Source organism: Plectropomus leopardus, chromosome 10 (genome assembly GCF_026936395.1).
Source record: "Plectropomus leopardus strain MGB_pleo_1.0 chromosome 10, ASM2693639v1, whole genome shotgun sequence".
Lineage (NCBI taxonomy): Eukaryota > Metazoa > Chordata > Actinopteri > Perciformes > Serranidae > Plectropomus > Plectropomus leopardus.
In genome coordinates, this window is record NC_142185.1 from 32,772,030 (window position 1) to 32,785,461 (window position 13,432).

At 37.5% G+C, this 13,432-nt stretch overlaps 1 protein-coding gene across 2 annotated transcripts in view; it reads left to right on the forward strand.

Moving 5' to 3' along the window:
* Positions 1-13,432, forward strand: part of adcy5 (adenylate cyclase 5) — a 130,937-nt gene that overhangs the window by 38,455 nt on the left and 79,050 nt on the right. For both annotated transcript variants that reach the window (XM_042494316.2, XM_088083651.1), the window contains exons 2-3: positions 1,478-1,627; positions 2,968-3,089. In XM_042494316.2, coding sequence (XP_042350250.1) covers positions 1,478-1,627; positions 2,968-3,089 — 272 coding nt within the window. The remainder of the gene's footprint in view (positions 1-1,477; positions 1,628-2,967; positions 3,090-13,432) is intronic.

A 13,432-nucleotide genomic window follows, 5' to 3' on the forward strand; every position in this document is an offset into this window, starting at 1 on the left:
AAGGCCTGTGGTGTGAATGTGATTCAGCTGGCTGATTCAGCCCATTAAATGGCTCTATGAAAAGAATGGGCTGCTGGCTTCAGCTTGCTGCTGGCTGCCAGTCCCAGAGCCCACTGTATGCCTGGCACTGAATGGAAACAATGCCTTTTTAGCGCCGGTGCCTTGGACAAATGACAGATTGCAAGCTGTTTGATAGGTGGAAACTTGGACGAGGTCTGTGAATCCTGAAGGCACTGATTTGCTGCAAATTAAAGTTTTAGTGGGGCACACACATGGAAGTGTGCACCAGCAGAGGGTTTTCCCACAGACGTCCAGCTCCTCCCATATGTAGCTTTTGTTTTACTAGCTTCTGTTTCTCAGTTGCATGCACAGAAACATTTTAACAATAGTTAAATATTTAACCCAAAAGCAGATTTATTTAGATTTCTAGAGGTTGTGTGGCAGTCTGAGTCAAAACTTGGATGGATTTCAATATGAACATGCATCATTTAACTACAGCTAAACTTTCCTTTTCCGTATATATATTTTACGACCTACCTGAGAGGCAAGTTGATCAGACAAGTTGATCTTGGCAACATAAGTTAAGTAAATGCAACTATAAATCTTTATTTATGTTAACTTAATATCTAAGTATTGAGTTTACATGAAATGTTGCTGTATTTACTTAATTTTGTGTTAGTAACTTCAGTAAACTGAGTTAGTCTGACTTAACTTAACTTGATCATCACAAAGAGGATTTTGCCAGTGATGAAGTTAGGAGATTTGCAAGTTCTGTTTTCTTAACATGTTTAAGAATATACAAATATAACTGACTAGTTTGCAACCAGCAGAATACAGATATATAGCAAATAATACTTGGTTTACTGAAGTTGCTAAAACTTAGAGAGATTGATTTAAGTAAACTTTTTTTTTTATTTTTAAGCTGCAACAACTACACAAAATCAAGTAAATATAACTTTATCTGAAGTATACTTAAGAATTATGTTTAAAAAACTGATGCAATAGTTGGTTTGCACAACCCCAAAAAATCTTTAAAAACTGTAAGAAATCATCTCAGGGACGCTCTTCTCAGTAGCTGGTCTCAGATGATTTTTCAGGAATTGGAAGAGGTCCTGAGGTCCTGAGCTGGCTCACTAGACCGGTCGGATGTACTGCCAAATTCTCTGGTGGACATTCTCACAATCAGCACGCCAATGGCACGTTCCCTCAAAACTTGCGACATCTGTGTTCCTCGAAATGTGTTTTGTTATCAAATCACTCATTTTAGATTACAAAAAGTCTTAAATATTCAATTTCAACCAATAAAAAAATGGGAGCAAAAATAGTGTTTCAGCAGGGCGTGAAATCTGTCAGCTGGATGAGCACAATTAAACGGACTGATTGTGTTCAAAAACCAGTTGTAGTTTATGTTCAGAAATGACAGTAATCCCCTGCAGTATTTGCAGTCCTACTCACTTTTCCTCACCTTCTCCCACAGATAGTGTCCAACGTGCTGATCTTCTCCTGCACCAACATCGTGGGAGTCTGCACCCACTACCCCGCTGAGGGATCCCAGAGGCAGGCCTTCCAGGAGACCAGAGAGTGCATCCAGGCCCGCCTCCACTCCCAGAGGGAGAACCAGCAGCAGGTGAGAGACACATTAGTGGTGACAGGAGACGAGGATGTAAGATCAGAGGGAAGGCAGGCAGGGTCCTAACGGCACCAAGTTACACTGGTGATTGACCCTTTGAAACCTGTGGCTTTAAAAAGTTACAAGAAAATTACCTGAAATTAACAAAAGAAAAAGAAAGGAAAGTAAAAGAACAAAAACCTTAAAAATGCTGAAATAAAATTTTAAAAAAGATCCTAAACATTGATAACAATAAATGTAAATTTTATTCTGTAACGTAATTTTAAACATATAACTTTTTAATAATTCCAAATATAGTTGTTTTCCCCTTGTTTTTTGATAATTTTGTAATGATTTTCCCTCTCTCCTTTTTCTCAGCTCATGTTCTTGTCATCTTTGAATTTTCTTTGTAATTTTTGAGGTTTTTTTTGTAATTTTTTAGGACCATTTCATGCAAGTTGCTGATTTCTTCTCTCTCTCTCTCTCTCTCTCTCTTTTAAAATCAAAACCTTCACATTTCATGTTTCAGAAGAAAACTGATGTCAGTCTAGGTTTCAAAAGGTTAAATCTAATTTCTTTTAACGGAATACTTCACTGAAAAGCTAGGAATTTTAAACATTCACCACTTACGGTCATAAAAGTTGGCTCTGAAAAGTGTGTTCAGTGGCTTCTTCCTCTGTAGAGGATGTCAGCTGTAAGATGCTTTTTTTTAAACACAGTATCAGATTCTCAGGGTTCATGCGGTCATGGAATTTCCAGACCTGGAAAAGTTTTGTTAAACAAAATATACCCTGAAAGTTTTGGAAAAGTCAAAAAGGTTTGCAAATTGTAAGAACTTTCCTTAATTGATTTGTTGGTCAAATCACGATCGATTAATAGTTATTTTAAAAAAACAACAACATAGAAACTTTATTCATTTCAAACAACACCGAATGCGTTTTATCCTCAGTCAAAGCTCACTGCAACATATTGCATTTATTTCGGCAGCATCAATTTTATCACTCAAAAAAGCATATACACACATACTAACAAAACCAAACAACCCACAGATTCACAAAACAGGTGAAATTCTTAAGGACCGATTGATTAATCATCGATTAATTGTTCAGGACAAATGTTTTCCGTCAACAGTCAATCTAAACACATATTAAAAAGTTGTTATGCAGAGAATCAATTTATAGCCCGCTTTTGACATCATTTTGAGACTTGCAGTCGGTAATTGCTAATTATTAAATCACTATGTTCTCTGTGCCATTGGAGGGAGTTCATCACGCCGCCTCCTCTCAGACAGACGAAGCCTCCACCTCTTAACCTACCTTGCACTTATTAACTTACTTTCCTCCCACGCTCTCCTGCAGGAACGTCTTCTGCTCTCAGTGCTTCCCCGCCATGTTGCCATGGAGATGAAAGCTGACATAAACGCCAAGCAGGAGGACATGATGTTTCACAAGATCTACATTCAGAAGCACGACAACGTCAGGTAACACCGAGGGAGAGGAGGTGGGATGATGACCAGATTTGACATCTCAAGGAATAATTTTAGTCTTTTATTTAACGTGCAAACAAATCAAGATTTCCACTTTACAGCTCATGAGGACCTCGGTTTTTTTTTAATTCAGTGCAAACACCTTTTTGTTTAAGGCTGTTTAAGGCAAGGCAGCTTTAGCTGTATAGCACATTTCATACAACAGGGCAATTCAAAGTGCTTTACAGAGTAATAAAATATAAAAACATAATAACATATACAGATTTACAATGAAAGAGAAAAGAGCTAAGATATACAGGGTAAAATCAATTACTTAATGATTAAAAAAGAAAAGTGCAGACCCTTTGAACCCTTTGAAACCTGAGCAAGATGGCTTGATTTCTTTCAAAAGCACAGAAAGAAGGCAATGACCCAAAAATTAGCATGAAATGTGTCAAAAGTTACCTGAAGAAAACTACCTGAAATTAGCAAAAAAGGACAGAAAAGTACTAGGACAAAACAGAAAATGACCTGAAAAAAAGTGCTTAAATAAAATCAAAAAAATAAATATCAATACTTATAATAATATTTTTTTTCTGTTTTTTTTTCTTTACTCTCTCTCTTTAATTTTTTTCAAGTTTTAGGTCATTTTCTTTTGATATTTTTTGCAAACAATGGGAAAGTTGCTGTTTTCCTTTTTTCCTTGTTTTTGGAAGAAAACATGTTTCAAAGGTGTAAATAACTGCAACATTTGATCATATATGTATATAACAAAAATGCTGAGGAAATAATTAATTTAATTGAATACTTTTTTCATTGTGTATTTTTAGTTTTTGTAAGCAAATATTTTAGAACACATTTTGTTTTTAATTGCCAATGACTATTTTTTATCACATTTTTTTTAATCATATTTTGCAAGTTTATCTTGAACACAGGCATATTTCATATTTCTCAGCCAAACATATTGTTAGGGGGCCCACTCTCTCAATGGGCCCCTTCACCCCATGGGCCACTGTCTATAATTACGCCCCTGAGCAAAACTCAAGACTAATAATCACATCAGTATGTACAGACAGAGTTTCAGGTTTACCTTCAAAACTTTTGTAGGTAGATTTGTTTTCAACAGTTAATACAGAGCACATATGGTACACAGTGTAAAATAAATGTTTAGAGTCCTGTTGAGTTCAAAACAACGTTTATCATTTTGGTGCAACAGTACTGTAAAATACACCATGATTTAATCCAGGTTAATCCTGAATGGTGCAGCCCACCCACGAGCACAGGCGGAGGAGGGAGACGTGCAGCCGTTGCCATGACAATAGGCTGCATGGTATTTTCCCTGAGTGTTTTTTTGACCTGTCGCTTCACACAGTATCAGAGTGTAACATAATATCGTCATCTGAAAATCAGAATAAAATCTCACCTTTAGTTTCTAATCACCATCAAGCAAACATGCAACAAAGTACATTTTTAGAGGTTTTAGTTTTAGAACAAGTTACAATAATGTAAACAGTGGAGTATCGTCTCCAAGGTCTATTTCAGCTTTTTCTACAAAACTTATGGCATATTACACAAAAAAGCAAGATTTGTGCTTATATAAAAAATATATAAAAGTAATACACAACTGCAGATGCATGTTTATTATATCTCAGCTTTTATCAGTATTTATTGTTTTATTTATTTATTGTTTTATTTATTTATTGTTTGGTGGTAGGGGGCATATTAAGCATTTTTCCCTCCAGTGTATATGATAATTAGTGCCTTAGCTGCCTGGAAGCTTCAAGAAAAACTGAAGCAGTTCACATATACACTGATAGATGAGTGTTATTGAGTGTTCAGCTAGTCGACATTATCTGTTAACAACATGTCTGTTCACTCCTGATGATAGTTTTAGGGAAGAAAGGTATAAGCTTGAGGCATAAAACGTTCCTATAATCTCACACTGTTGTGCAGTTTTAAACATCGAAAATGATTAATCAAGACCGCCAGGTTTACCAAGTGCTGTCTGGTTTTACCACATTGTGTCAGAAAAAACATATCTGTGAATCAGTAATTAAAATCAGTGCAGTTTTCTTCTTTTATACTCCTTTAATGGAGCCAAAGAGAAATACTATTTTTAGCTCAGTAAATTTCTGGTGTGACTCAGCCTGGCGACGTTTTTCTTAGTTTATTCTGAGGACAGCGACACTCGGATGAATGAATGGATGCAACGATAGTGTTGTATTATAACATGCATTTAATTCCCTATTGTCATGCATGCAGGAGTGCATGCTGTAAAAGCTACATTATGCAACTTTTAGTTGATTGCTGAGTCTTATTCCCAGGTCGTCAAATACATACGTGTTTTGTTGATGGTCCGACTGAAGCACGACCCGAAACCTTGATATTTGACGACTTGGAAATAAGACTCAGTAATCAACTAAAAGTTGCTTATTGTTTCAATTTTAGTTTAGTTTAGTTTTTTTTTTTTTTACAAGATCCAATTAGTGCAAACAGTATATTTTTGTTGCAATTTAAATAAAAGGCGGGTAGACTAAAGTGATTCTGATGAAATATCATTATTTTCATCTTACATTTAGTTATTTTTTCTGATGAAAGCATTTATCGCACACGTTGGACCATCTGATATTTGTAAAAAATCTGGTGCTAATTTCAGTTTTACAGTTTCTGGTTAGGATAAATGATTTTGCGAAACATGCATTGTAGTTGTGTATAACTAATATAAGCACATATCCTGTTTTTTTTTTTAATATGCCTTGAGTGGGAAGGAGATCATAAACTTTTTTTCTGCTTGACGCTAGTCTTTTGTGTCAGAGGTAAATAGCCTTGATCTTTCTTTGGTCGTCCACTGACTCTGGATTGATGACCCTGGCCTCTTGATTTGATTGATTGAGTTGATTATTTTATATATTTTTTTCTGTTTGATGTTCACAGACAGTGCATGTTGTTTTTTACTTCCAGTGTCTGGTCTGTAGTCCAGGGTCCTTGCAGAGTCCCTGGACAAACGTGGTCAGGTTTGGCACCACCGTGTGGAGTTACACAACACTACATGATGGAGACTGTGTGTGTGTGTGTGTGTGTGTGTGTGTGTGTGTGTGTGTTTGTGTGTGTGTGTGTGTGTGTGTGTGTGTGTGTGTGAGCAACAGCAGCCCAAATATCAAACTGTGCAGTGAGAGTTTTATGGCCTGTAGCTGTCGCAGTCAGGTGGAGGCCCAAACCCCGACGCATAATAGTTGCTATTGAAGCCCTTGATCACTTTGATGTGTCCCTGCCGAATCCTCAGGGGTTAGAACATCTGTTCACGTAATTTGGAGGCCTTGCACACAAAGGTCTTTTCATCACTGTGATTAATATCAGAAATTATCCTTTTGGTATGGACTAAGTTTAAGAGTTCAGTTCAAAGTGCAGCTTGTTTATGAGGGGTGGAAAAGGGTGAAAAATTAGGAATATTTCCAGGACATGTGACAGACCCTCACTGAAACCAGTGTGCACGGAGCCACATGAGAGCTTATGAAGGAGCGTACATGCACAGACGTTTAGCCATCATAACAGTACAGTTTATTATTATTTACCATACACTAGAAGACTCTGAAAAGGCTTTTAACCCTTTGAATCCTGTACTGACATCAATTTTCTTGTGCTATAATCAGATGCCTTTCACAAGCATTTAAACCTGTAAAACCGGAACAAATTGGTTTGATTTCTTTCGCAAAAAATCAGCAAGAAACTGATAAAACATGAAAAAAAACCTGAATAGTAGTCTTTCAAAGAGAGACACAGAGAGAAAGAAATACAATTATTTAAACCAAACAGGGAAAAATTTCCAGAAAATTTGATTCATGATTATTATAATTTCACATTTAGAAATATTTAAAGAATATATGTAAATCTTTTAATTTTAAGCAGTTTTTTTTCATGTAATTTCCTTGTTTATTGTTGTTGTTTTCTTTTGTATTTTTTTTTTAACTTTTCTTGTTGATTTTCAGGTAATTTTCTTGTAACTTTTTACTTTTTTTTGGCCAATTTTTGGTTCACTTCTTGTCTTCTTACTAAAATAGTTGTTTGTTGGTGGATCAGGAACATGCCAAAATTTACACCTCATCTCTTTTTACGTCCTTTATCGTAGGCAACAGAGAGACGTTTCACCTAAATATAAAACGCTTTTGATGAATTGATCATAAAGTTAGGACAAAAAAGACTGACTTAAGACAGCTTGGACTGAGTTTTATGACAAACGCCAAATGATCAAGATCATGGGAGAGCACCACAGCTATTGCAAAACCTTCAGAATTTTATTCCAGTATTGGAAATTTGTCTGTAACAGTGAAATTGCCTAAAAGTCCTTTGGTTTAAGGCCAGCGTAAGAGGCCAAGAAGGTCATGTTGGTTCACAGCGGGATATTTTAGTTACTGCAGATGTCAAAATTCTGCATCTGTAACTCATTCCTACCCATGAAGTTCCTCTTCTCATAATTTGAAGAGACAGACAGAAATCAGCATTTCAGTCTGGAGCAAACAAAACCAACAGACAATAAAACAGAAAAAGAAGCGTTGGTTTGGTGCTGTAGAGCGTCCCGCTGTAGGTTTTTGTGTGACTCACAGGGGAGTAGGCAGCACATTAGCTGCATCCGCTAAGCTTGGCTGATTTCTGTCTGTGGTCATAAGCGTGAGGTTAATGGGGAGCTAACCAGGTGTGACCGGGCCTGTCGGGGAGCGGGCAGTGGCTTTTGGTAATTGGGGCTCTGCTGAGAGGTCGAGTAACAACAGGAAGAGAAGTGACAGCTCCCACTGCTGCAGCTAAAGAGTAAGAGGGGAAACAGAGGGAGGTGGAGAGGTGCAGAAGGAGTCACTCAGGGTCTGGAGCTCGTTGCTACAGTAGATGTGCATTAGAGTCTGTATGTTTCCACTCGTCTGCCGGTCCTCAGCTATTCAGCTCCTGAACACTCAGAAACAGCAGCACCAGGGTTCATTTTTCACAGTTTGACCATAAAAGGCACATAATCACACTCCTTGTTCCGTATAAAGGTGTAAGAGTTGAATACTTTCTCTTCAGTGAGTCAAGTCTCAAGTATATCGAGTCAAGTATTTATGGGATTATATTAGCAGTCATTGAATACAATAATAATATAACTATGTTTTTTATCAGTCACACCCTCCAGGATTTCACAATTATTGGTTTCATTGAACAGCTGCGCACAGCGCATTGATCCGCTCGACCCCTCTCCTTCTCTGTGTTTATCGTGAGACTGCTGCTTCATCTATCATACACACAGTGACAGGGTTACTATGTGCAGTACAACGTTACCCAGCGTCTATTAATGGATTTAATGACTGAATCGAAACATTTCCGTTTCAGTGTGAGATGAACACAAACACATGAGTGTCTATAATAATAACGTCTATAAGCAAAAAAAAAAACAAAACAAAACAAACTGATGATATAAAGAAAAACAGCTAGAAATAATGCAACTTCCATTGCAATTTTTTTTAGAAAAGCAGCAACGAAGTACGGCATTTCAGGCCGCAGCAATCACAAAATCACTGTTTTGTCCTAGTAGCAGAGGACTTTTATTTTGACAAAATTAATGACATTTTCACCATTTACTGACACAGAAAATGCACAAATTGGTGCATATAAGTTCCCTAAAATGCAGGTAATTAAGGGTTTTGCATTTAAAAATTTGAATTTTTTAGTTTACACAAACAAAAGTGTTGTGTTTAAATTTTTGTTGAGTTGTTTAAAGGTAAATCAGTGTCACGTGGGGCACATAAGTTTTGTTTTGAAATCATATTTGCTACCACTGAAGGTAGTATGACTTTCAAATGATATTTTGAAAAAGGAGTTCATGCTCGTTGCCTGGAGACAGAGTTTTGCCCCCAAAAGGTAAAATTCTGTGTTACCTGTTCCTGAGATTGCAGCATCCAGCCTGTGTTTGTCCTCTGGAGTAAATCGATGTGCTGTGGCTTCAGCAGCGAGGCCAAAATGTGTGCTGACTAAGGTATTATGCAAGAGGGCTGTGGGGCGGATGTTTTGATGCTGCCAGGCCGCCCTGTGAGCGTTTGGGAAATATTCTCAGACAAACCGCTGCGACTGTAGCTGCTGCTGCAGCTGCTGTTATGTAGGCCAGCAGCACCCTGAAGAGAAAGACATGGAGAGAACATTGCATAAATCAGAGGAACTGACCTTACCTTTGTTCTCCACTAATTGAGGTAAGGACAAGAGTTGAGGCTGCACAGCAAACGGTTGTAGTGTGTGTGTGATGCAGTTAATTATGCACATGTGTGTGTTACATAAGATCGCGCTGCTGATGCTGTTCGCCTGACCCCAAGAATATGTCCTTGATGTGCAGACGGCAAGACACATGCATATAGCAAACATAAATAAGTTATGTTCATGAGTAAAGATTTCAAATACACAAAGAGTTTGCCACTGTAATGTTTAACCCCTTGAAACCTGGAGTGGCTTCACTTTTCTTGTGCTGCTTTCACACCCTTTTACAAGTATTTTAACCTTTGAACTCTGAGCAAATGTCTTCAAAAAATATGGGAAAAGAAGGTAATGAGCAACTGGCAAGAAATTAGTAGATTTAGAAAATTATTTTTAAAAAATTAGGGGAAAAAAAGCTTAGGAAAACTTTATGTCTCATTATTATACTTAAATATTTAAAAAATTATGTAACAAAATTATTATATTTTTAAACATTTTTTCGATAGTAATATCTTTTTTTAACTATGATTTTTGTGTTTTTTTTTATTAATTAATTTACTAATTTTCTTGTGCTTTTTACAAATGTATTATTTATCTTCCTTCATTGCTCATTGCTTTCTTCCCATGTTTTTGAAACCGAGCCAATTCACTCTTCAAGGGGTGAAATAAGTGAATATTAAGCCTATTAACTGTTGCACTTTCTTATAGGATGATTTCAAATCCACTTTGAAGGGACTGAGTCCATCTTAAACAGATGTCCAGACGCTGATATTATGTATTCTGTTTTGCAAGATTAGGCAAATGAGAGGGGATGCTGCAAGGTCCGCCAAGAATCTAAAAGAGACAGGAAGGAAAGGCAGAGGGTGCAAAGAAAGAAGAAAAGAACAGGAAATGAAGACAGTGATGGATAGGATGAGTAGTAGAAAGGAGTGAATGGATTGACGGAGAAAAAGAGTTAGCCAGGCGCTGATGAAAAGGACTAAAGGGTCTGTGTGAGATTCTTTCCGGGCCAAGGTTAGCGAGCCACCAGCAGAGCAGCGGAGTTAAGCAGCCGGGGACGGGCAGGGATGGCGGGGCGGGGGGACGGCATGAAAGGCAGAGCTGGTGCCAGACGAGAGGAGATCACAGGGTCAGGCAGTGCCAGTGCAGCACAGCTTTGGTTCAGCTGAGATTTGACCCAGAACAGATTTTGCGGCGGTGGCTCTGCAAGCAGGAGAGGAGGGCTGCCTGTATGCTGTGATATTTGTCCTCAGCTTTCCAGCTCGTCTTGTCCTTGTCTCAACTCTTTCTCTTTACCTCCTGCAAAAAGGTGTCAAAGCAGTTTAAACATCTACATAGCCCATGTGTTTGCTTACTGTGATGAAGACATGCTTTTAACACCCACCAACGTAATAAACCACAAATTTTATACAAATCTGCAGCTTTTGATAGAGTAGAATAGAAAAGAATAGAAATTATTAATCCTGTGAGGAATTAATAGATTGTTTCGGTACTGCTGCAAATAAGAGAGCAGCAACTGAATAACATAGGCACTTAACATAGAATAGAATAAAATAAAATAACAATAATAATAATAATAATAATAATAACAATAAAGATATGTATAGTATGAAAAAACAAAAAGATTAAAAAGAGCAATAAAAAAAATGTGCAAATAAGTGTGCAAAAAGTGAAGATGGATGTGCAAACATAGTAATGTGCAGAATTGAGTGTAATTTAATAATCCAACAAATGTAATAAATTTCCCACAAACGTAACAACAGTTGCTCACTACAAACGTAATAAGCAATTTTCTGCAAATGTAAGCTTTGTAGGATTTTTAATGTTTTTTAGGAAGGTGAAAATCTTCAGCTTTCAAAATTGTAATAACTTTCCACAAATGTAATATTAAAATGAAAAAGGATCTTTGTGGTAATTGTTGTTTGTTCATTTGCTTATATGCCAGCCTATAGGTCATTCATTTTTTCAAAAATTCAAATTTTTGAAAGCGGAAGATTTTTCCCCTCCCACAAACGTAACAAATCCCTGCAGATGTAATAGCTATTACATTTGAAGGAAATTACTGAATTATTAGAAGTAAAAACCTTATTTTAGGCAAACTACACCACAGTCGCATTATTAAAGCATGTAGCGCTGTAGTCGGCGTGACGACGTTCTGTCTCATTTATCCATTTGTTAGCAACCGTATTTTTTGAGTCACAAAAAAGCTTCAAAGCCCACAGTGACATATTTACTGTCTCACTCTGTGTCGTAGAGCAAAATGGGAAAGTTTCTTCAGCTTGTGTTAAACACAGATCGTATCTCAGACATCTGAACAAAAACCCATTTAATAACCCACTGACTTCGGCTGAGGAATTTTTCTAACATACCTTAAGATGCAGCACTGTACAGCCTGTTTCTGTAGTTTTAAGGAATAAAGCAAAGAGGTGAGTAATACAGCTGTCTGGACCATGCAGTCATACTGGTTTCGGGGTTTTGTGCTTTTAGATTTCCTTCTTGAAATATTTCTTTTTGACCCTGAAACATAAAATAAGTGATCTGAAACCAAACAGGGAATCACAGATTTATCTCCACAGCTTTCACATTTTCGAAACTTACCATGTGGTTGGTATTTTAAACACTTTCATCATTATTGCGTTCAGTCCTTGCGGGTTTCAAAATTGGACGCAACATCAAATAATTTGAAAGTTAACCCTTACACTGCAGATCAGAATCAGAAAATGTCCAACATCTTTGCCCTGTGATACTCGAAAGCGAAAATCCCCAGGATTTAATGTTGCGTACTAACAGGTGAACCATCACCAAGGTAACGCTAAAATGGGACTTAAAGACTTAAAGACCCCGGGTCCTTTTCTCATAACCTCTCACCTCTCGTCTAATTGGGACACAAAAAGAGTTTAGTAGACATATGTGTTAAACAAAGTGAATTAAAGCACTTGCTGCCAAACTTCCCTTCAATTTCTCAACAGCATGTCCTCCTTCCCTCCTTCTCCTCCCTCCTCCCTCCTTCTTCTTGTAACATCTCAGCTTCTACCCAGCAGCGCAGACCCGTCTCTGAGCTCACACTCACTGGTCAAGTTTCTGGTTTCACTCGACCTCCCATGCAACAGTTCACAGAAAACAATCAATTACTCTTGGAAACGCGTACCCCAGAGTGGGGACTCTTAATCCTTTTGAGCCTGAGACCCAAATTGAAGAAATTTAGGCATCTTAGTTGAAACCCAAGTTCATTAAGTCATGTTAGTGCTCTTGACATGTGGGCAGCCAAGAGAAAAAGTCTGTGAACCCTGAAAAAACCCTGCCGAAACACTCAGGCGAAATGAACGTCACAAACTCACACTTTTTTACATGCGTATAGGAACATAAACACCAGCAGCTCCTGCCCACACACACACACACACACACACACACACACACACACATGTTTGAATCTACCCTGTGAGATTCATGTGAGCTTGTTTGGTTTGAAACTTTTGTTTATTTATAGCCGTCTTGTCCTTGCTGGGGGTCTAACTCAGAGAGCCGCTTTTACACAGAAACTGTTTCAGTATCTGGCGTCACAAAATCAAACGATGACGATGCTGCCTACCTTATTATTACGTGCTGATATCAGTTGGCTGTACTAACTTCAGACTTTATAATCCAGCTGTGAACATGCTCACATTAATTGGGACGCAGACTGTAACATACGGAGTGAATGCATCTTTGTGGTTAATTTAAGTTTCTATTCAGTCGTTTTGAATATCTTTCTCTAAATAGTCATTTTGTGTCTCATTGTAGTTGTTTCACATCTCTTTGTTTTGCATTGTTGTGTGTGTGTCTTGTTCATTTTCTTTGTGGTCATTCTGAGTCTCTCTCTGGTCGGTGTTGGAAACTTGAGTGACATTTTGCAGACCCTTACACTGTGGGCCCCTGGGCCTGTGCTCAGCAGGCCTGTTCGTTAATCCATTTATGGCTTTACATGCTGCAGGTGGACAGGAGTGTACACCTACTGTTGTTTAAGACAAGACTTTATTAATCCCACACCGGGGAAATTCACACTTTCAAAAAAAAGTGATTTGAGTGCTAAAAGGATAAAATCTTACAAAAAATACAAATGCTATAAAATAAAAAATAAAACAACATAAAAAAACATAGCCTTTTATGTTAAT